Source organism: Camelina sativa, chromosome 12, assembly GCF_030686135.1.
Source record: "Camelina sativa cultivar CO46 ecotype springtype chromosome 12, ASM3068613v1".
NCBI classification, from domain to species: domain Eukaryota; kingdom Viridiplantae; phylum Streptophyta; class Magnoliopsida; order Brassicales; family Brassicaceae; genus Camelina; species Camelina sativa.
In genome coordinates, this window is record NC_141891.1 from 8,470,440 (window position 1) to 8,492,541 (window position 22,102).

Consider the following 22,102-nt stretch of genomic DNA (forward strand, 5'->3'; position numbering starts at 1 on the left):
CATCATCACCCAGGCTCATTCAAATCCACATATCACATGTACATAAGATGAAACCAATATTTTCAAATTTGGGTTTATGTGAATATGATTTCTATGTTAAAATTAATTATTCGGAAACCATGGTCCCACAAATAAAAATAACATTATCATTTACGCACAGTAATGATACATTAGCTAAGATACATAGTCTCATTTGGTAGTCAGAAACTACGGAAGATGACAAATATTACGTTAGTAATGGAGTGATTTATTATCAAGTCTACAAGCAACCTCTTAATGCTTGGCGTTACGTCATCCATTCCTTTTGTTGTTTCCTGTTGCAGCATGAAATGGATGAGCGAGAACATCAGTGACCACAAGTCAAAGGTTACACCTTCCGTCCACTTTCCTCTTTCATCCATATATACACACTTGTGCTTTATCTTACAACCTGTTTCTGTCTTCTTTACTTCTTGCAAAGGCAACAAAACCTTCTTGCAAAGGCAACAAAACCTATTCACCTTGCAACAAATTCACTACTGCATCCATCATTTACATTAGTTTGAGTAATGGGATGATTTACTCAATCCCCAAAAAAGCTTACACAACTATAATTGGAAACATCACCTGTGTTGGAGGATTCATTGGCATGAAAATTATGCAATACAACAAATTCACAAGCTGAAAATCTAACCCACTTTTTAGGAATTACCATTACTATCTTGGGAGCTTCACAAATTCATGAGAGTCACCTCGCACATCTAGACCATCGATGAGAAGGGAATATAACCAACCACCTCACCAATCCCCATTTTTATTTCTTAGGAAACTAGTGTAGCTACTAGCGTAAGACGATACAAATTCTTAGACCTTAGTTATCATGTCCATGGTGTAAACGATTTTATATGAATTCGAGAATCATCTTAAATTGACTTGGAACACAAAGGAAATTAAGGAAAAGCCACTAATGCACTTTTATCTACTTACTTTTAATATTTAAATATAGCTTATCAAGGATCAGATTTTGATGGAAGAAATAAACACGTTAACTATGAGGAGTGCGGCTCTAATAGCTGTGACCTGCAGAGTAGACCTTTCTTATAGGATGGGGATCGGCTACAGTTCTCTAATTTCTTAAAGTTTTGGTAGCTCGGGAATCCTACACAGTAAGAGAATATCTAGAGGGGTACAGAAGAAACTAACCCTGATGTGCCAAGACATTACATATTCGCACAACAATGCATTCTAGGCTAGGAAAGCATCTGAAACATAGGATTGGTTTTAAAAGTGTAGTGTGAGAATAATACTTAGTGCAGATTTAGAGATTGGTGGGGGTATTGGTGGAAACAAAAGATCCCTTCTCACAAATGGTCTAGACAAGAGAGATAACTCGAGCAAACCTGCCAAGTCTTCCGCTTAATCAACCACAGCGGTCCCATACTAAAATGGATTTGCGCCGCATCTCAGTCAATCTTATCTCGATTATATGTACCCGTTTTCAACTGCGTTGACAAAGGAAAATGAATATTCAGATTCACATTCATATTGTGACCACGAGCAGCATACACACACTTAAGTTGATGATATAAACTTGAAATTCATGCATTGCAAGTTGATGCAATTGCAAAGTAGCCTTTTTCATTTTAAACTCTATAATTTTTAAAAAATGACTTGCTTACATTCAGTCAATGAAATTTTCGATTTCTCGACAGTAGAAACAAGAAGTTTTCTTTACTTTCTCTTGTTAGAAGACATTAAGCAAAATAAAAGCATCCAACATTCTCAATGTATTGGGGGGGAATCTATTCTAGGCATTTGCTTTTTCAAAGAAATTAGGTTGCATATATGTGGCATCCAGAGACTGTGAACACAGATGAAAACTATCTTAAAAGAGAGGTTGTATCAGTATCACTCGCAAGGGTGTTTTCAACTCTCACCCCTTGAGCATAATGGGGGTTGAATGAGCCTATTATCTTATCATATAGTTTGTGTGAAAGTATTTTTTGTTTTAAATTGATGACACAAGAAAATAACAAGTCTTTTATTTTATGCTCATAACTAAACTATTAATTAAGATGTTCTTCAGTAAACAACACAGAAGAAGTGCGATCTTCAAAGGTATGAAACTAGCAAATACATCTAATACAAACAAAAAAAAATAGTGAAGAAGAGAAACCAAACCTGAAAACAAGAAGAGGAGACAGATCCACTCAAGATTGAGAAAACTCTCATCCTCTCTCTCTCTCTCTCAGCCCATGGGCATATCAAAATCTGCACATGCAAACTAAACTTTAGATACATAATTTAGTAACCAAATAAAACATAATCCTAAATCGGATCTGCAGCTCAGGAATTCCGATAAGTAAAAGCTCATGCAGCTGATCAATCACTAATAATTCCTATTTCAAGCGGAAACTTATATAGAATTCATCAAGGGGGGGGGGGGGGGGGGATTTCACAAAATGTCATCAAAGTAGAATCAAATCACAAAGTTAAGAAAGATACTCTGAATTCAGACTAACCCGTAGAAGTAATCGACGCTACGAATAACATCGAGAGATCAAATGGCGGTTCTCCGTCACGAGATCCCACCGGGGGAAACAAACAAAATCAAAGGAAAAAAGCCGGTTTGAAGTGAGGTGAAATATGATGTTTAGCTGATTGAGAGGAGTTGATGAAGCTAGGGCAAGAGAGAAAGATGAGATAGAGCAGTGAGGAGGATTAAGTTGAGGAGACGAACGGGAGAGAGGGTTTTATATAAGTAATGGCAAGGAAGAACGAGCTTAATTCTTTTATAAACTACTACTTACTACTTAATTAGAGTACTAGTCTTGATTAGTGCGTTAATCTGAGAGAGAGATTTCTCAATCAATAGTTTAATTGAATTGGGAAGGGTGGACATGTAGGTCTCGCATCTGGACTGAAGCGGCTCGCTCGTGCGTCTTTCTCTATTTTTTTTTTTTTTTTTTTTTTATTCTAGTAAGTACTTCTTCCACTACTTTATATCATGATCGGTGACGCTTCGGTTTCGTCGACTCTATGTCGTACACTTGCTCAGTGAGACTATCATCAAGTCTGCGATCATCTCCGACGTATATTTCTATTTTTTACTTTACTATAGAATAACTTTAAAATAGAGTATAGTTTTTCTTCCATATATTAATTAGAACATCTCTAATGTATTTTCTATTTTTATTCATATAGAGTAAACTCTAAAATTCTAAAATAGCACATAATTTATTTTTTTCTAATATGTTACTAATAATAGAGTTAATATAAAAAAAATTAGAGTTAAGAATATAATTACTCTAAATATAAAGAAATCTTATTATTTATTCTATTTTAGAGTAAGATATAAAATAGAGTTAAAGTAAATGTTAATATATAATAGAGGTTTAATTCTAGAATAAAGTGGGACTGGAAATGTCTTTACTGTGTTTTTAGTAAAAAATACAGTTGAGAATATAATTAATCTAATATCATAATTTTCTATTTTAGAGTAATATATAGAATATGATTAGAGCAAATGTAACTTTATAATAGATTTTTGACTCTAAAGTAGAATGCGGCTAAAAATACTCTAAACTGCATAAAATTAGAAGAAAATATATGTTAAAAAAAATTAATTTGTACATTAAGGAGATATATTACAAAAGCAAATTAGGGAAGCACATTTTATATCCATTATTAGAATAACCATATTTTCTGTAATTACTTTATACGGTAAATTATAGCTGGTTATAAACTCGTTCATCGTTAATGAAATACCATCTTCTTTTTACCTAAGTTTTTATTACAATTAGCATCCAACATCCCAATCAAAATTTCACCACAACGTTTTCAATATATGCAAAATTTGAATGGTTGTCGTGGTTGAAAACAAATCTTTTTGTGGAGTGAACCCACTTTTTATTTTATTATTCATCAGATGTAGTCTATTAGTAATATAGACTAAAAAATAGAAAAAAATAACGTGTTGAAAAAAATAAATTGATATCTATTTGCTGTCATACAATATTGTTTGTCTATTTTACGTATCTATATTAACAAATTAAAGGGTTATTACCATTTATATTAAAGAAAAGGAAAAAGTTCTGCGTATTAGCTTTATAGAAATCCACTATGGAAGAGCAAAGAAGAAATAAAAAAGGTTGACTGACTACTAGGGTATGTCGGCCAAGCTGAACGGAGGCGAAGCCATTAGATGACCAGTGAATTGTTTTTTAATATGAACCTAAATTTTTTAAACAAAAGAGAGAAAAATACTAGAAGAAGAAGTGTCGCGAAGGAAGAAGAAAAAGTAGAAACGACACATGTCCAGCTCCAACTTGACCATTATGGACCAAATACAGTTAAAAGCTTTGATTAGTTGTCTCCTTGAATGAATACAAATTAGTCACGTTTCTTTTCTAGCTCCTTCCGGATCTGTCAGGCTCCTATTTTTATATATTCCTTCGAGTACATTTTTTGTTAGTTTATTTTAGTTTATTCCATTTCAGATTTCGCTAGTTACTTCTTTGATGATGATGGAGGACCACGGATTTATAGATTTACTCGTAGATCAGTTTGTATATTTTATTCAGGTATGGAAATTTCATTCGATCGAGTTCTTGAGAATGTGTATTAAAATGCAAGTGCTTCTAGAACAAAATATATTTAATAATACAATTGTTTTATTTACCAAGTATAGTGTAAGTTGAAACCATCCGATTTCTAACAAAAATGAAAGACATCCGAATTTTAACCGACGTACAAAAAAACGCTCAATAGAATCATCGATCGTTTAGAAAAATAGAGCTGTGAAGTGAGCACATATGTTTCAAAATCTCATAATGATCATAGAGAAATTATTGCACACCGTTTTCTAATTCTCCTGTTTAGCCAAACCCTAAGTTTTATAGTATAAAGGAACTACTAAAATATTAGTCTTAATTATTTCGAAAATGTGATCAAATTAAAAACGAATACATAATAAGTTAAATATATGCATACAGTATAAGAGATGCATGGTTCCGATGTTTTGTAACTTTATAATTAAGTTAGTAACCTGATTTTCGTAGATTTGAAAACTCAATTCAATGAACGCGAAATAATCCAACTTCCCCAGCTTTTATTGAAATAGTTAGAAATATTGTTTATGCGATGCATCATGCATGCATCTTCCCTACATTTATACAAAAGTTTGGCTGTATTTTGTGGTCGTATGTACTTATGATTAAAAAAAAAAAATCATGATGAAAACTGTGGATGAGCACATAATATTGTAATGGCCTGACGCTAGACGGCTGATGATATACAGTTTAAAGAAAAAAGAAGTGCTTAATTAGTCTTCTTCTACAAATCTCTGTAAATGCAAGTTAAGAGTGAAGACCATTACATTAGGATAACAATAGATTCATTCCAAATACATGCATGAGTCGACTATACAGATTTGTTTCAGTTTGCATGCTTCTTTTGAACCAAATTCATGTTGGCACAACAAAGGCCACCAAATAAGCAACTTGCCGTATGATCAATAATATGTAAAGAAACTTAGTTGATGGAATATATTATTGTTAATCATTTCTAATATTATACTGTTAAAAGTTTTCAAAAGTAATTAATATGGAAACTTTAGTTAAAAGAACGGAATCATAGAAAGATGTGTTGTAACTTGCAATAGTTTAAGTAATGAAAAAAAAAATCAAATTGTTACTGGATTGAATTTCTTCGTCGTCATTATCAAGGGGGAAAAAAAGAGAACTGTATAAAATACTAAGCATGAAGTACCAAGTTGCAGCTACTTGGTTATGTTTATAGTGTTATGGACCAACTTGTTCTCGTCCTTTTGACATAAAACAACATTAGATTTGTCAATTCGGAAGAGCCACGAACACTGTAGTAGGTTAAGCTGTGAAATAATATAAGAAAATTGATGACAACGATGGTGGATAGTGATCACGATGATGATGGTTATATTAGTTTAACATATCGGTAAATCTCATATGTGAATACTAAACCAATTTGTAAATACGAAACCAATTTTTCGTAATACTAAACCAATTTGTGAATTATCTAATTAATAATTTGTTAATTATTTGTGAATAAACTATAATTTTTTTTTTGTTATTTTACGTAAAATGAGATTTAATTTTTTTTTCTTTTTTTTTCTGTAATGAGATTTGATTACTCACTGAATTTTAATACATTGCAGTAGAACTCTAAGATGGGTATTCCATATTTAATTATCATGATTGATTTTTTGTAGGATACGGATCCGGTTTTATACGTATGGTTTAAATCGCTAATTACAAATCTAAAAACATTATAGATCAGTTGGATTTCAAATTCTCCAATCGAAATAATAATTAGTTCGGATTATATTGGTTCGCATCTGACGAACACCTGGAAGACTCGGCGAGTTATATAATGAAAGATTATATTCGGGTGTCAAAAACATTATGCTAAATAAAGTTGGTGAATAGTATTGTTGTTTTTACAAATAAGGTATAATTAAACTTTACCAAAAAATAAGGAATAATACAATGTCAAACTTAATGTATCATTTTTTAATTCAAAATCAGGGTTTGACGAATCATATTATTCAAGCCTAAGTGAATAATTCATATATTATATTGACATATTGTTGTAGTCGCACTAAGGAATAATAAAATGTCAAACTCAATATCACACTTTTGGTTTTACATCATGGTGGACGAATATTATTATTTAAGCCTAAAATGAAAGAAATAAAAATAAAAAATATTCGTGCCTTTAGTTGATACGGAACCACTATTATGTACGAATTGTAAGAAGAAAGTACTCACCACTTAAATGGTCAGTAATAAAACGTCTTAATCCATGTGTTGATCTCGTCTTACTGTGATCACTTCACTTTACAAAGGTGGTTAGCATTTTACTGAATACCCAATTGGAACAGCATGGAATCTTGTTTAATAAATTATGCTGCAAAGATTATCCCAAAACGTGGCACGGAACAAGCTAAGCTATCAACCAACCTTAAAGAACGAGTAGAACCAACTAATAAACATCTGTCGTCCCTAGTTAACAGTATACACATTTACATATATACTCAAAATGATAAGATTGAAAAAGTGATGAGAATAATGTTAGAAGCATGCATGGATCCTCCAGTCGAGCACCAGACCGTACGTATTCAAGTGATCAAGTCCTGTTTTCTCACAGTATACAAGCTCACGGTGGCTGTACATAGCTGGGCATATAATCCAAAACCGAACAAACCGATCCGAACTGATCCGAATTAATCGGTTTGGATCGGTTTCTGTATTGATTGTGAATCGGATTTCGACTCTAAACAAATCTAAACCAAAATCCGATCGGTTATCCGCTAAACCGAATAAACAGTTAATTTTTTATATATTTGGTTTTAAATGATATTATTTTTGGGCCTTGTTAGAAGCACGTTAACTATAAATAGATCTCTTATAAAATTTTAAAGAGAACCCGTGACCATGAGGTTAGGGAACATACCCTCTAACCATCTGAACGATTCCAACTTATTAATTTTACTTTCCAAATAATATATATAAGGGCATCGGTTTCAGTTCGGATTTTTTAAAAAGATTAAAAAATCTGAACCGATCTGATCCGAAAAATAACCAGATTCTAAACGGATTGTATATATCCCAGTCCGAAAAATCCGATCCGATCTGAACGCCCAGGGCTAGCTGTACATGTCAATGATATGCATACGGTAACATTTTTTGTTTTTTAAGTATTGCGGAGAGGATGCTGATACGAACCGAGAATTTGCATGAATATTGTGGCCGCGCAAATGAGGCAAAAATATTTTTATAATGAACTATAGTTTTTATTACGAGATGCAATGAGATGGTGGATGATGTTGACGTACCTACTTAGATAAATTGATGTTTACATAGTTTGTAGTATATTAGTGATCATGGCATGTTAATCCAAGAATATGCATGTTGAGGGGATTACAGAAATCAGGAGAAGCTGTGAGCAGTTTTCTCTTCATTTAGTCTTGGTATCGTATAAATTTTACTACAATCTTCTATATGTATTCATTAATTAAAAACAAATCAACAAGCTTGTACATTACACATATTCATTCGAGGGAAGCAGTTAAGAAACAATGATACACAGAGAGTTACATATCGTTTTTAAATGTGAAAGCTCTGCTTGACTATAATAACACACATGGATTTAACGTCGACTTTTATTCTTGGCCTTGGTGATTCGATTTCTTACAGATGCATCTGGCGGCTTCCAAATGATGTCATCAAGCTTACTACAAAAAGTCTTGTAGAACTGCAAAACATAAACTGGTTTTACTATACTGAGACGAGTCACACAAACCTCAAGGTGACACTTATAACAATTAAGGTCTTCTTCTGAAACTAACCTTAAGGTATTCTTCTGCGTCTCCTGCTGCGTTTTGAATGTCTACCATGAGAATTGATGGTGCAACTTTGAAGACCTTCAGATTTGAAAATAATTTATGAAGAGTTGAGACATAGAGAGACCAAAGTAAAAAGATAGATTGGTATTAAGAGATGTAAGAGAATTTACTTCTAGAATGACGGAGAAATGAGACGTCTTATTTGCAGATAATCCTTCTACTCTCATCTGAAAATGAAATTGGAGGCCAATAGAGGTTTAGATGATGAATCTAAATAAAAAGGAGGCTCTCAAGACATATTAAGCTACACATCACCAAAAACAATGAAGCAATTTCAACCGATGAGAAGACCTTGCCTAAGAAACTCTTGCTCTAGTTTCTCACCTTGTAATTACGAATGTGCGTCTTAAAGCCCATGGACTGCGACACAACTTCCATGCTTGAAAGAACCACGTTTGCTGGCTTGTGTGAGATGAACCTCGTCTGATGCTTCATGGAGTCCTGTGAACGCAATAATTGTATAACATGGAGAAATGAGAAAAGACAACTGAATAAGGAAGAGGAATGCACACAGCCGGTCATGCCCAGCATTGTACCTTTCCACGGTCAAAAAGAGTTGCGAGGTTCAGGCCATGGGATAGAACAATTAGGTCAAACGCATTTAGAGTCAGTGGACCTGTGTCCCCTGTTCCATCCTGTGCATATATTTGTTCCTGCAACGTATAATGTTACATAGAACATATATTACATCATGCTGAGTGCAGGCAGAAAGAATAATCTCATTAAAATTAGAACAACAAGAGACTCTGGAAACACATGCTTTATACACAATACTCAACAGCAAACAAATAGGGGACGAAGAATAGTGCCAACTGAATGCTACCTCCGGATCATCAAAAGCAGCATATACATCATCCAGGTTAACATGTTCGTAATCGATAAGTTGTACAGGAGTGTAATCCTTTAGAAACCATTCATCTTTCCTGATTTCTGCAATTGTAATTCGCTGCCAGAAAAGAAATGAGCAAGGCTACATTTGTCAGAATTTGCAAGTTGAGATGAAAAGAGTAACTGTGGACAACTTCACCCACAACTATATTATGTAATGCATTCAGTTGGCATCCATATTGTATAGACCTTCCAAATGATCCAGGACAGTTATGAAAGAATATGCTTAGACTTTCAGGGTCTATTTGAGTGTAGAACATAAAGATATGATTCAACCGCATCTTGTCAAAGATTATAATGTAATCTAGATATCTGTTCTTTCAAGCTGCTACTCTTTCAACATGTGATACATCTCTATAGCACAGCAGCTGGGAAAAAATTCAAGCAAAGATTTCCGCAAGGAAACTGAAAACTTACAGTTTCGGGATTTGGATCCAAAATTCTATTAATTAAGGACTTTGCCCCCAAAGCAAAATATGAAGGGCAAGCGAACTCAGCTTTGTCGATCTGAAAAATGTTGGAAAATAAGAAGAAAAGGAAACCATATCAGAAATATAGTACGTTACACAAGCACCTAGCCACATAACACGTTAGGTTTACAGAATGGACTCTTGACCACCACAGTGAAAATAATTAAGCCATAGCAATTTCTATAGATATTCCTAGTTAAAACCTAATGCTTCATTGGGATAATTAAACTTGACAGAAACAAGAAACAATACAAATCAACATAACAAAGAATCAAGAAGCAACAACAGAAGAGCTCATGCCTTACTATATAAAGTTGGCAGATCAAGTTCATCAAATGGAAGGTATCCTGCCATGAGAACATAAAGTATGACCCCACAGGACCATACATCTGCCACAGCACCATTATAACCCTTGTGACTGAGAACCTAAAACCAAAAACAGACAAGAACACATAAGCTACAATCAAAAACAACACATCATATTTTAAAAACATTATGATATATGATATACCTCAGGAGCAACATAATTGGGAGTTCCACATGTTGTCTTTAGGATGGTAACTCCCTACAGATCAAAGTAAGATAATTTAATTCATAAAGATGCAACAACAAACTAAGTTACCGAGATTTGAAAGAAAACATGAAACAGAAAGCCCCATTACTTGCTCAGGTAAGGCACTGAGGCCAAAATCAGATATCTTAAGGTTTCCTTGAGAATCCAACAGAAGATTTTCCGGCTGCAATTGACACACAAGTCAATCATCAAATCAACAAACAGGTGATGGAAGGAAGGGTGTTAATCTGTCAGCAAGAACTCACCTTTAGATCTCTATGGTAGACACCTTTGCTGTGGCAGTAATCAACTCCATCAATAAGCTGTTGAAAGTATTTCCTAGCTTCTGATTCACCAAGACGCCCATTACGAACCTATAGCAATGAAACAAGTGAAATCAGAGATAATGTCTTACCGAGTTAAAAAAAAAAACGCGTACTTGAGTTGAGAGCATTACTCACAATTTGATCAAACAGTTCACCACCAGTAATGTACTCCAGGATGATATAAATCTTAGTTCTACTCGCCAGAACCTAAAAAAAAAGGAACAAAGATCAAATTCCCATAAGAAAGCAAGGATCTTTTTATGCAAAGAAGAAGAAACAAAAAACATGAAACTTGCCTCATAAAGACGAACAACACAAGGATGACGAACAAGCTTCATTATCGAGATCTCTCTCTTAATCTGCACAAATCGTTGTTAGTGTTTGTTTAACAACTGAATGAATAAACAAATCTCAGCCAAAAATCAAATCGAAGAGAGTAAGTAAGAACCTGATCAACCATCTTGCGCTTGAGGATGGTACTACGATCCACGATTTTCATAGCGACGCTCTCACCGGTCTCCGTATTCTGAGCGAACTTAACTTTAGCGAAGGTGCCTTCGCCGATAGTTCTACCTAATTCATACTTGCCAACCTTCCTTACCACCATCTCTTGCTTTACTCTAATCTCCAATTTCAATTTCACTGCTGCATTTCAAGTCTCTCTAGGGCTAAAAGACTAACTAAAGAGAGAGAGAGAGAGAAGAAGAAGAGGAAAGGCAAGAGAAGAAAACAAAAACAGAAAAAGTAGAGTTGATGATCCTTTTTTCGAATTTAAAAATTGAATTATAAGGACAAATATACAGATTATAGAAGATGGAGATAATTAAAGCAAGCTTTTAATACTAGGAATGTCCCAAATTTGGGAAAGAGATACGTGTTTAAATGATCTTAATTACATCAAACGGAGTACTATTAAAGAATCTAAATTCTAAAGCCAAACAATTGAAAGGAGGAGTTAAAGAGAGGAGTCAGAAAAAGAGACTTTGACGAGGAGAGAGAGAGAGAGAGAGAGAGACGTGTTCGGCGACTACTTGCCACATTCTAAAATTCTAGTAGAGTAATATTTTGGGTTTTACACGTCATTATTTTCTTTGTATAATAAGCCTACAAGGTCAAACATTTTATACCATGATTTTTCACACATATACGACTCTCCTTAGCTTTTGAAAAATACACACACCTGTCTTATAGAGACTTTTATGACCGATTTGGTACTAGTTATAGCAAGACTACGACGAATTAAAACGTTGTTGATACGAGTGACCCGTTCTGTTTATTAAATTGACTTCGGAAAGCAGCTTATTTTGAAGTGATCGATATTCTTCTAATGATTGCCTTTTCAGAATGTTAAACAGCATATTGTTTATTTGAAAGGGATAGTTGAATCAATAAGACAGACATGCATATCTCTCTTCAACCCAACCCCCCCCCATTAAAAATGTTGATTAACAAACGTTAATAATGGCAGTAGATAGATAGATAACCTTTGATCATTGTTCTATTTTGGCTTCATTGTTATTTTCGTCCCATATTATGAGGTGTAAAAGGCCGCAACGGAAAGCCCAAACTTATTTTCCTGGCCATGAGAAGAAGCCTTCTTTAATCTGATCTACGTGTCACAATTTTGGGCTGGCCATATTTAGATCAATCAATGCAAGTCATTAGCGGGGATCTCTAATCTTTTTTCGCTGGTTCTATCGTTTTGTGTTCCTGTTGTTTTGATATATTTCAAGAAACACAGTCGAAATCTCCATGTCAGTCTCACCATTACAAAGATTTAAGAGAATCGTTGTAAGAACATATAAAAGCAAAGATATATAGAGCGCCTCGAGATCTTTGATCAAGATTTACGTCTTAGTGGAGACTATTATAAAACATTGCAAATAGTGTTCTAGTTTTTCTTGACGTACGGTTTGTTTAATATATGGCAGCACAAACAAGACTAGAAGTAGTAGACTAAGCCACTTAGGTATATCCATCCGTATATGGGAAGTTTTTTTAAGCTTCTATGATTCCAATTTCCAAAACACTAAAAAATCCCCACCAAAAATTCATTTGAACTATATATATAAAGTTAAGTTGGTTATCTAATCTATTATTACAAAAAGATGACCAGGAATGAACATTGTACAACTTCCAAACAAATATTTCTTCCTCTAAATTTTGTGTGTAAAAAAAAAAGTTGATTGAAATTGTAACAATCATAACTAAAAAAAGAAAAGGTTAAAAAGTGATTTGTACATTTTATGAAAACAGTACAAAACATCCTTTTTAAAGAATTTGTTCAGATACAAGTTTAACATGATTACCAGATTTAATCTCTCTAAATATGTCACCTGTCACAGCTTAAATATTTTAACAAGGACGAATCTTTAAAAGTGATAAAAAAAAAATGATGTTTGTTTTTGCCCCTTTTGTCAAAAACTTGATCATTCTTTTACTTGTTTCCTTTTTCTCTTTTCATTCATAAACAGTGCTACAAACATACAAAAGCTACAACACAAAAATATATATTTATTTTATAAAAAATTGGGAAATAGTCTCTCAAATAATGGAGGTGAAGTGGAGAGAGAGAGAAGAGAGACCAAAAACTCGAAAGAACCAATGCTTCTTTTTACCTATCTCTTCTCTTCTTCATCTGAATCGGACTTTTGTCTGCACATAAACTGATTGATCATTTTGTTAACAAGATCAAGTAAAAGAGTCTTTGGAGTGTTTGTGTTCACTTCTACTTGTATGACAGAAGAAGAAGAAGATAGCTCAGCAAAAATGTCAGAGGATGTTAAGAGATATCTCAAGTTGGATACACGCTCCTCCGCCGCCGCTACTTCTGAACCACCTTGCTCCTCCTCCTCCTCTGCTTCTGCATTGGCTAACAACAAGTCCCGAAATTTCAAATCTTTCGAGCCGCCCTGTCCAGACCACGTCCTCGAGAACGTTCTTGAAAACGTGCTTCAGTTCCTCACTTCCAGATGCGATCGCAACGCCGTCTCATTGGTCTGCAGATCGTGGTGGCGTGTCGAGGCTCAGACCAGATTCGAGGTTTTTATCGGTAACTGTTACTCGCTCTCTCCTCTTCGGCTTACTCACCGGTTCACGCGTGTTAGGTCTTTAGTGCTCAAAGGGAAACCTAGGTTTGCTGATTTTAATCTCATGCCTCGTAATTGGGGAGCTCAGTTCGCTCCTTGGGTTGCTGCCACTGCCAAGGCTTACCCTTGGCTTGAGAAGGTCCATTTGAAACGCATGTTTGTTACTGATGATGATTTAGCTCTTCTTGCTGAGTCGTTTCCTGGCTTCAAGGAGCTTACTTTGGTTTGCTGTGAAGGTTTTGGGACTAGTGGTATCGCTGTTGTTGCTAACAAATGCAGGTAACTTTGTAGATCTGTTGAGTTGAGTCTTTTCAGAAAAAGTTTTAATTTTTTTTTTTCTCATCAACTTATCAAGTGGGGAATGTGTTTTCAGACAGCTAAAGGTTCTTGATTTGCTGGAGTCTGAAGTCACCGATGACGAGGTGGATTGGCTTTCTTGTTTTCCTGCGAGTGAAACGCATCTGGAGTCTTTATCTTTTGACTGTGTTGAATCCCCTATCAATTTCAAGGCATTGGAAGAGCTTGTGGTTAGGTCACCGTTCTTGAAGAAACTTAGAACGAACAGGTTTGTTTCCCTTGAAGTGCTGCATCGACTAATGGTTCGAGCACCGCAGTTAACAAGTCTTGGGACGGGCTCATTCAGTCCAGAGAATGTGCTTCAGGGTGAACAAGAACCGGATTATGCAGCTGCTTTTCGTGCTTGTAAATCCATATCTTGTCTCTCAGGATTCAGGGATTTAACGTCTGAGTATCTCCCAGCTATCTCTCCAGTTTGTGCTAATCTCACCTCTCTTAACTTCAGTTATGCTAACATTTCTCCTGACATGCTCAAGCCCATCATACGCAACTGTCACAATATCCGAGTCTTCTGGGTATGTTTATCTTTCTTTATCATTACTGTATGGTTTTTCTAACATGTCTATATGAGGAACTTGAGTTACATGCATATCTTGAAATTTTTATAACGCAGGCTCTTGACTCGATATGCGATGAAGGATTACAAGCAGTGGCAGCAACATGCAAGGAGCTTCGTGAGCTTCGGGTTTTCCCTTTCGATCCTCGTGAAGACAGCGAAGGTCCTATCTCAGGAGTAGGCCTCCAAGCAATTTCAGAGGGATGTAGAAAACTAGAGTCTATCCTGTACTTCTGCCAGCGGATGACTAATGGAGCTGTAACAGCAATGTCTGAGAACTGTCCTCAGCTTACGGTGTTTAGGCTTTGCATTATGGGTCGCCATAGGCCTGACCATGTGACGGGAAAGCCAATGGACGTTGGATTTGGTGCCATTGTTAAAAACTGCAAGAAGCTAACCAGACTTGCAGTATCTGGGTTACTGACAGATGAAGCTTTTAGCTATATAGGAGAATACGGGAAACTGATCCGTACGCTATCTGTAGCTTTTGCTGGGAACAGTGACAGGGCCCTGAGATATGTTCTTGAGGGTTGTCCTAAACTGCAAAAGCTTGAAATCAGGGACAGTCCCTTTGGGGATGTTGGGTTGCGTTCTGGTATGCATAGGTATTGCAATATGAGGTTTGTTTGGTTGTCGTCATGTGTCTTATCCCGGGGAGGCTGCAGGGAAGTTGCTCATGCTCTGCCTAATGTAGTGGTGGAGGTGTTTGGGTCAGATGATGATGATGACGATGACACAGTCACTGGTGATTATGTTGAGACATTGTACTTGTATCGGTCCCTTGATGGCCCAAGGAAGGATGCTCCAAAGTTTGTAACAATTTTATGAAAACAAAAACTTGGGGGGTGCAAATGAGGCCATGTTTGGATGGAGAATGTGTTTGTAATTTTGTAAGTGTTTCAGATACACTGCTTGTTTACCGTTTGGTTTGGTTGGTTGTGTAGCCGCGAAGGAAGAAAAGTTTATGAGAAATCAACGAAAGAATCAATCGTCTTATTATTTGTTTTTGTGGTAATAATGGTTTCGTTTTTTCACAAACATTGCCAGATTTATTTACAACCATTTCAGGATTATTTTTCGAAAGAATCATTCGTCATCATCTATTTCGGCTTACTATTAGTTTCTTCACCATTCTTCTTGTCTTCTTCGCTCACCAGATGCTGCTCTATGGTCTCGATGAAGCCCGTAACTTTCTCCAAGCTTTTGTCATCAAGCCTCGGGACAGTATGGCCTTTAGGATGATGAACGACAACTGGATTCTTGAAGAAATTTATCAGCTCGGTTCCGTAAGGTTTCAAGAAATCAGTCTCTCCTGCAACCACCAGATACAATCATCAAAAGAATGAGCCTTTTTTTGAAGAATTTGGCAAAACAAGAGTTGAGAAATCAGAAATATACCTAAAAAGTGGAGGGAGAGAGTGTCCAAGGAAGAAGAATACGCATTCTCAATCAGCTTCGTGGATTTCAACATAGCTCCTCCAATGATTATGATGAACTTGATCTTTGGCACTTTCTGAAATGCAACTCCCTGCACAAAATTTGCAAATTTCAAATCAGACAAAAAGTCTTATGTTAATACAATTATGATTATTATTAGGTGTATGCATGTTATAGACACATACCTTAGCTTGCATTCCTGGTAAACCCCCAGACAAAATTGCCCCCTGAGAAAACCCAATGAGACCATCAAAGGGACCAAGCTGGATCATACGATCTTCCAAAAACTCCAAACATTTCTCGAAGTTGGTATACTCTGTGAATTCCTGAATTTTTTTAAAAATTCCTAACGTAAACACACACACGAATCGAGAGTATCATCTACATAAGAAAGGAGGATAAAAAAAGAAAAAAAAAAAGAACTACCTTATTGAATTGGAACCACTCATAATAAGGAGGATCAAAGATGCCATCAACATCAGATTTGCCCTGACAAGGAAAAGGTGCGTCGAGAAACACGAGATCCAACCGATCAATTACAGATTTAGGCCACTTGTTAAGCTGTATCTTCATTATCTCTCCGCTCGTTCGAAATCCATGGAGACACAAAAACCTTGGTTTCCTCACAATCGACGCTCCTCCTTCGCTTCCCATTATTATTACACAAACTCACAATGTATTTTGTTATGGTTGTCTTGTCTTGTCTCTCCCCCCCCTTTCACAGCCTCTTTTATAAAGGGGACTCTCTGTTGCAATCTCTTCCTTCATCTTCTAGGAATCATCGTGGTTCACATTTGTATCGCACATGCGAGGGTCGCTAGATTGGCCTAACCTGATTGGTTGGCAAATTTTGGTCAAAATATCAACGGCAATGAAACCATCAGTGTTTACAACGTACGGTCGAGATTAAAACTTATGTCAGTGGAATCTTAACACGCGTGAGAAACGCCATTGGGTGTGCCCGCTCTAGTTAGGCGTCGGTCCAATTAAATCGAACCAGTAATTAACCGGATTTGTAGTCTATAATCTCTCTAAATCAACAAGTCAAATCCGGTTTTTGTGTGTTTTTCAATTAATTTTGTCAACAGATACGAGAGAAGGGGGAAGATGAGGAGAAGAGGCAAGGAAGAAGATGAAGTGGAGCTGTTGCTTCAAGCTGCTCAAGATGAGATGATACTCAAGCTCTCTGTTGACTCTCACGCTTCTCGATCTTCTTCTGATTACTTAGATCCAGATCTCCATTCTAGATTTCTCGCACTCAAATCTCAGAAGACGAAGACGAAGGATCATCATCAGAAACGACGGCCGAGATCGCCGACGAAATCAAAGGATGTGACTGAAGAAACGCCGGAAGATCTCATGCTTAGATTCTCGGCTCTGAAGAAGACTTCTCTTCCCTCCGCGTCTTCTTCGTCCTCTGTTTCCAAACCTGTTCTTCTTCAGGATGAGATCGGAGAAGATGCTGAAGTGGAGAAGCTGATTCAATGGGCTATAGACGCCGCTCGTCTCGATCCTTCTCCTCCTTCTGACGATGATGATGAGGATGATTCAACGAGAGTTGTCAAACGCTAATAATATTCTACTTGTAAGGTATTTTCTAATGTTTTTGCATTCGCAGTTTGTATATCAGATCAAGTGTTTTCATTTGCTTAAACACCGTATAGTGTCATTGTTACGATCAGTAGAGAACACTTAGATTCAAACATTCATCATGATGATAGGTTGTTACAAAGATAAGATATTAGGACAGTGGGAGCTTCTTAATAAACTCTAATACAGCTTTGGCAGTGTTAGTGGCAGCCAAAGATCCAAACTTATGAACTGTGTTATCTCCTCCTACTCCAGCTAAATCTGATAATCCTCTGATCACGATTATGGGATACCCATTTGATGCGCACGTCTAGGTCATATCAAACACACAAATGTATCACTTAAACAATCAAAATGAAAGTGTTAAGTTAATGATTCAAAGATGAATAATTTACCATAGCTACTGCAGAGCTCTCCATATCTGAGGAGGAAACTCCAAAAGTATCGTATAAGAAATTTCTATAGGCTGCATTATCCACAAATATGTTAGCTGTGGCTGCTTTTAATCCGACCACCAATTTTGGTTTGTTTGGAAGACATAAACTTGCATTCACACACTGCGACAGCTCCATCTTCTGCACCCATATACCATAAGAAGAACAACCCTTTAACAGCAATGGAACTATTGCAAAACTCCTAAATCTGATCAAAATATCATTTTTAACAACAACCTCTAGATCAGCTGCAAGATGAAGCCACTCTTGAGTTGTGTTGATCCAAAACACGTTCTGAGGTGAATTGATGTGACCAGTGACTGAATAAAGCTGCTCCTGACCGTATCTGAGACTCCCTAACTCATTGTTGCCATCTCCTTGTGGTATATTATAGTTCCCGATATCTAAGGACGCTACATCCTCACCTCCCTTTGCGTTGTTTGGATTCTGGTTTTACTCAGAAGCAAAATCATCAGAAAACATTAGAAAAGAAGAAGCAATTAATTCGACATCAATATTAAATTAGTATTATTACCAGCCAATCCCACAAGCCAGCATTGGTGATTTGCTTAGGAATGCTCACATCTCCTATGGACATTGAGTTGTTCATATTTCCTGCAATACCAAAATGCACGATCCCTTTCACATTGAACACATCTATCATCTGTTGTGTTACTGCTGCTGCGTTCACCTGCAAATATTTCTTAATTACATTTACCATCTCCGATCCCTTCTATACAAAGTGTAATAGTAATAGAAGAAATAAATATCTTCATTTCTTCTTTGATGTGGAGATAACTTTTTCTTATCATTTCAATTGTTTTATTTGGGCCTATATAAATGTTGCCCTTATCCCTAGTGTACTAGTTTTTTTAGATATCTCTAAGAAATAATAACCACATAAACTCTTTTTCTTGTTGTATTTTGTTTGGGTCATAATTAATAGCTGTGGTTACTCACCATTCCTCTCCCACATCTGACATACACAACCTTTTTCTCGTGAATTTTCCCTATTCGAAAACGTCTTCCTGCATTCATATGTATACACGTACTAGTCATCATAAAATCAGTACTAATTACATTTTCAACTCAAAAACAAAAAAGGATCACTCTCTTAAGTTAGAAAATGGTAATTAAGCTCAGTAGGTAGATAGATACCAGAGAGATCCAAGTAGGGATGAGTAGGGTCGGCTCTGAAATCGACGCTGCGGAGAAAGGCATCTTCTTCGGTCTCAATGACAGTCACGAGGCCGATGTAAGTTCCTCTGCGGTTGAGTTTTCTGATGGGAATTATGGCAGATTCTAGTTTGTTGGAAGGTGTGGGTGAAACAGGCAAAACGTGGAAGGATGAGATTATGATGATGATGAGTAGAGGAAGAAGACAATTAAGAGTGTGGTCCTGGGAAGCCATCTTATTAATGTTTGGTATGAGAGAATTAAACCCACAGGCTCATATGTATACATACGCATATCATTGATATATAGAGAATAGAGTCCAAGTCCAACCTCTACGAGAGGCTGCTATGAGCAGAAAACTAATAGTAGTAAGATATTTCTTCTTTCCACGTCGTTATCGTTTCGTTTCATTTTATTTTTATACATGCGGCTGCGCGCTATTATTGTTTCTTTTTTCCAAATACAAAATTTTTTAAAAAACATCAACCAATCCCGTAACGACATATAAGGTATCTTAAGGGTTCTAAAATGTTATTCGGTTAGTGTACACTCATTAATTTTTTTTTTTTTTAAGTTAATAGCTAAAGACGCCCCATTATTTGTCTAATGGAGGTGCTCTTAGTTTTTTCACCATTCTTCTTGTCTTCCTCCATCACTAGATGCTCTATGGTGTCGATGAACCCCGTAACTTTTTCCAAGCTTTTGTCATCAAGCCTCGGGACGATATGGCCTTTGGTATGATGAACGACAACCGGATTCTTGAAGAGTTCTGTCAGCTTGATTGCAGAATGTTTCACGAAATCTTTCTCTCCTGCAATGCAACCAGATACGATCATCAAATGTGAAGAATGAAGCCTTTTTGGAGAATTTGGGCAAAACTAAATCACAGATCAGTGGGGAACCCTTTGTGACGATAGTCCTATATGGCATTATGCTATCTTTAGGACGTTAGGTGCCCTTTATTTTACCTCCTAGTATTATGTCAAGCTCTAAAGCTTGGTTGTTGTTTAAGTTTAAAGACTTTTATGTCTAGCTTACTTTTTTCTCCTTTGTAAGATTATTGGTGTTTTTGGTTCCTTTTGAAGGGATGCTTGTAATCCTTTATTTAACTTATCACAGATCATCAAATATATATATACCTAAAATGTGGAGAGAGAGAGTGTCCAAGGAAGACGAGTATGCATTCTCTATCATCTTCTTGGATTTGTACATAGCTCCTCCAATGATTATGACAAACTTGATCTTTGGCACTTTCTGAAATGCAATCCCCTGCGAAATTCAAATCAGAAAAAGCCTTATGTTAATATAATTATGATGAATATGTGGTATGTATGTTATAGACACGTACGTACCTTGGCTTGCATTCCTAGTATAGCCCCAGACAAAATTGCCCCCTGCAAAAAAAAAAAAAAAAAACCAAATTTGGAGTTTAAAAGAGAGTACAAAAAAAAATCAAACTCTGTTGATGGTGCCAATTTCAAATGTAAGATTATTACATACCTGAGAAAAACCAATGAGACCATCAAAGGGACCAAGCTTGACCACACGATCCTCCAAAAACTCAAAACATTTCTCCAAGTTGGGATACTCTGTGAATTCCTGAATTTTTTTAAAAGAAAGTATCCCAACGTAAGTAAACACACACACACACACACGAATCGAGAGTATCATCAACATATATATAAGAGAAACAGGTGGGAGAGAAAAAAACAAAAGTCAAAAAGGACGACGACCTTGTTATATTGATACCACTCGTAATAAGGAGGATCATAGATGCCTTCATAATCAGATTTGCCTTGACAAGGAAAAGGTGCGTCGAGAAACACGAGTTCTAATCGATCAATCACAGATTTAGGCCATTTATAAAGCTGTTTCTTCATTATCTCCCCGCTAGTACGAAATCCATGGAGACACAAAAACCTTGGTTTCCTCATCCTCCTTTGCTTCCCATTACAAGTTTACAACTCACTCGTAATGTTTTGTTATCGTTGTCTCTCTCCCCCTCTTCACTTCACAGCCTAATTATAAAGCTATCTGTTGCAAATGCAATCTCTTACTTCTTCACATTTGTATCAAACATGCGAAAATACCAACCAAAAAAAAAAAAAGGTCGCCAGATTGGGATAACGATTATATGGACAGAATTGTTTGTGGACCATTAAGCGTGTCAATATAATATTGTCCCTAGTGTGTGTACAGTGTACTAGTTTTTTTTTTTTTTTTTTAAGATATCCCTAAAGAAATAATAAACTCTTTTTCTTGTTGTTCTATTTTGTTTGGGTCATAATATTTTGTTTTGTTGACGCCCCCAAAAAAAAAAGAAAGATCACTCTCTTCAGTTAAAGATACCAGAGAGATTCAAGAAGGGATGAGTAGGGTCGGGTCTGAAATCGACGCTGCGGAGAAAAACATATTCTTCGGTCTCAATGACCGTCACGAGGCCGACGTAAGGTCCTCCCCGGTTGAGTTTTCTGATGGTAATTAATGTCGGATTCTATAGTTTGTTGGAAGGTGTGGGTGAAACAGGCAAAACGTGGAAGAAAACAAAATAGTGTGGTCCTGGTGGATAGCTAGCCATCTGATTTGGTTGGTTTGAGAGAATTAAATCCTCAGGTCATATGTATACATACCGCATATCATTGATATGCGTATGAGAGCTAGTAAGACGATATTTCTTCTTTCCACGTCGTTATCGTTTCATTTAACATGTTACATGCGGCTGCGCTCAATAACTTCTTGTTCATTTTTTTAAAAAAACATAAGACATAAAGAATCTTTTATGTTTTTTTTCCCTTGAAAATATT

At 36.1% G+C, this 22,102-nt stretch overlaps 6 protein-coding genes and 1 long non-coding RNA gene across 9 annotated transcripts; 2 read left to right on the forward strand and 5 right to left on the reverse strand.

Moving 5' to 3' along the window:
• Positions 1 to 132: 132 nt before the first annotated feature.
• On the reverse strand, positions 133 to 2,892 carry LOC104731011 (uncharacterized). The gene is made up of 3 exons (XR_758546.2): positions 2,502 to 2,892; positions 2,161 to 2,250; positions 133 to 1,481 (listed from the first exon to the last, which is right to left on the reverse strand). It is a non-coding gene; the product is annotated as an uncharacterized LOC104731011 (long non-coding RNA).
• Positions 2,893 to 7,999: 5,107 nt separating this feature from the next.
• Positions 8,000 to 11,723, reverse strand: LOC104731012 (CBL-interacting serine/threonine-protein kinase 8). 3 transcript variants are annotated; one of them, XR_015575095.1, is made up of 14 exons: positions 11,108 to 11,582; positions 10,956 to 11,018; positions 10,795 to 10,866; positions 10,600 to 10,707; positions 10,443 to 10,517; positions 10,292 to 10,345; positions 10,086 to 10,206; positions 9,728 to 9,817; positions 9,246 to 9,368; positions 8,959 to 9,075; positions 8,747 to 8,863; positions 8,533 to 8,589; positions 8,366 to 8,440; positions 8,000 to 8,271 (listed from the first exon to the last, which is right to left on the reverse strand). XR_015575095.1 is itself a non-coding variant. In XM_010450265.3 (14 exons), the coding sequence occupies exons 1-14, from the start codon at positions 11,264 to 11,266 to the stop codon at positions 8,167 to 8,169; spliced, it is 1,341 nt and encodes a 446-aa protein (XP_010448567.1). In that variant the 5' UTR covers positions 11,267 to 11,723; the 3' UTR covers positions 8,000 to 8,166. The 3 variants fall into 3 exon arrangements, 2 of the variants coding, with proteins under 2 accessions (XP_010448567.1, XP_019088883.1); XM_010450265.3 differs by having other exon boundaries at positions 10,081 to 10,206; positions 11,108 to 11,723; XM_019233338.2 differs by having other exon boundaries at positions 8,068 to 8,271; positions 8,366 to 8,391; positions 10,081 to 10,206; positions 11,108 to 11,666.
• Positions 11,724 to 13,156: 1,433 nt separating this feature from the next.
• Positions 13,157 to 15,699, forward strand: LOC104731014 (F-box protein FBX14). Its single transcript, XM_010450268.3, has 3 exons — positions 13,157 to 14,027; positions 14,122 to 14,620; positions 14,719 to 15,699. The coding sequence occupies exons 1-3, from the start codon at positions 13,396 to 13,398 to the stop codon at positions 15,487 to 15,489; spliced, it is 1,902 nt and encodes a 633-aa protein (XP_010448570.2). The 5' UTR covers positions 13,157 to 13,395; the 3' UTR covers positions 15,490 to 15,699.
• Positions 15,623 to 16,800, reverse strand: LOC104731013 (uncharacterized). Its single transcript, XM_010450266.3, has 4 exons — positions 16,525 to 16,800; positions 16,284 to 16,424; positions 16,060 to 16,189; positions 15,623 to 15,973 (listed from the first exon to the last, which is right to left on the reverse strand). Exons 1-4 carry the CDS (start codon positions 16,750 to 16,752, stop codon positions 15,762 to 15,764), a joined length of 711 nt encoding a protein of 236 aa, XP_010448568.2. The 5' UTR covers positions 16,753 to 16,800; the 3' UTR covers positions 15,623 to 15,761.
• Positions 16,801 to 17,205: 405 nt separating this feature from the next.
• Positions 17,206 to 17,752, forward strand: LOC104731015 (uncharacterized). Its single transcript, XM_010450269.3, has one exon. The coding sequence runs from the start codon at positions 17,206 to 17,208 to the stop codon at positions 17,668 to 17,670; it is 465 nt and encodes a 154-aa protein (XP_010448571.2). The 3' UTR covers positions 17,671 to 17,752.
• A 28-nt stretch (positions 17,753 to 17,780) lies between these two features.
• Positions 17,781 to 19,640, reverse strand: LOC104731016 (bark storage protein A). Its single transcript, XM_010450270.3, has 6 exons — positions 19,281 to 19,640; positions 19,083 to 19,150; positions 18,658 to 18,813; positions 18,360 to 18,569; positions 18,084 to 18,263; positions 17,781 to 17,998 (listed from the first exon to the last, which is right to left on the reverse strand). Exons 1-6 carry the CDS (start codon positions 19,531 to 19,533, stop codon positions 17,840 to 17,842), a joined length of 1,026 nt encoding a protein of 341 aa, XP_010448572.1. The 5' UTR covers positions 19,534 to 19,640; the 3' UTR covers positions 17,781 to 17,839.
• Positions 19,641 to 19,708: 68 nt separating this feature from the next.
• LOC104731017 (uncharacterized) lies at positions 19,709 to 21,762 on the reverse strand. The gene is made up of 5 exons (XM_010450271.2): positions 21,032 to 21,762; positions 20,799 to 20,897; positions 20,651 to 20,692; positions 20,438 to 20,567; positions 19,709 to 20,109 (listed from the first exon to the last, which is right to left on the reverse strand). The coding sequence occupies exons 1-5, from the start codon at positions 21,230 to 21,232 to the stop codon at positions 19,880 to 19,882; spliced, it is 702 nt and encodes a 233-aa protein (XP_010448573.1). The 5' UTR covers positions 21,233 to 21,762; the 3' UTR covers positions 19,709 to 19,879.
• Between the last annotated feature and the right edge of the window lie 340 nt (positions 21,763 to 22,102).

Bases quoted from the DNA above. Each gene is read 5' to 3' on its own strand.
- LOC104731012 (XM_010450265.3), bottom strand. From the start codon at position 11,266: ATGGTGGTAAGGAAGGTTGGCAAGTATGAATTAGGTAGAACTATCGGC. The intron at 10,867-10,955 runs GCAAGTTTCATG...CTTTTTTTTTAG, and splicing joins GTGTTGTTCGTCTTTATGAG to GTTCTGGCGAGTAGAACTAA. The intron at 10,518-10,599 runs GTGAGTTCTTGC...TGTCAATTGCAG, and splicing joins TCTACCATAGAGATCTAAAG to CCGGAAAATCTTCTGTTGGA.
- LOC104731014 (XM_010450268.3), top strand. From the start codon at position 13,396: ATGACAGAAGAAGAAGAAGATAGCTCAGCAAAAATGTCAGAGGATGTT. The intron at 14,028-14,121 runs GTAACTTTGTAG...ATGTGTTTTCAG, and splicing joins GTTGTTGCTAACAAATGCAG to ACAGCTAAAGGTTCTTGATT. The intron at 14,621-14,718 runs GTATGTTTATCT...TTTATAACGCAG, and splicing joins ACAATATCCGAGTCTTCTGG to GCTCTTGACTCGATATGCGA.
- LOC104731013 (XM_010450266.3), bottom strand. From the start codon at position 16,752: ATGGGAAGCGAAGGAGGAGCGTCGATTGTGAGGAAACCAAGGTTTTTG. The intron at 16,425-16,524 runs GTAGTTCTTTTT...AAAAAAATTCAG, and splicing joins AGTGGTTCCAATTCAATAAG to GAATTCACAGAGTATACCAA. The intron at 15,974-16,059 runs GTATATTTCTGA...TGGTGGTTGCAG, and splicing joins TCTCTCCCTCCACTTTTTAG to GAGAGACTGATTTCTTGAAA.
- LOC104731015 (XM_010450269.3), top strand. From the start codon at position 17,206: ATGAGGAGAAGAGGCAAGGAAGAAGATGAAGTGGAGCTGTTGCTTCAA.
- LOC104731016 (XM_010450270.3), bottom strand. From the start codon at position 19,533: ATGGCTTCCCAGGACCACACTCTTAATTGTCTTCTTCCTCTACTCATC. The intron at 18,570-18,657 runs GTAATAATACTA...GAGTAAAACCAG, and splicing joins CTGGCTTGTGGGATTGGCTG to AATCCAAACAACGCAAAGGG. The intron at 18,264-18,359 runs GTTGTTGTTAAA...ATATGGGTGCAG, and splicing joins ATCTTGCAGCTGATCTAGAG to AAGATGGAGCTGTCGCAGTG.
- LOC104731017 (XM_010450271.2), bottom strand. From the start codon at position 21,232: ATGAGGAAACCAAGGTTTTTGTGTCTCCATGGATTTCGTACTAGCGGG. The intron at 20,898-21,031 runs GTCGTCGTCCTT...AAAAAAATTCAG, and splicing joins AGTGGTATCAATATAACAAG to GAATTCACAGAGTATCCCAA. The intron at 20,568-20,650 runs GTACGTACGTGT...TGAATTTCGCAG, and splicing joins TACTAGGAATGCAAGCCAAG to GGGATTGCATTTCAGAAAGT.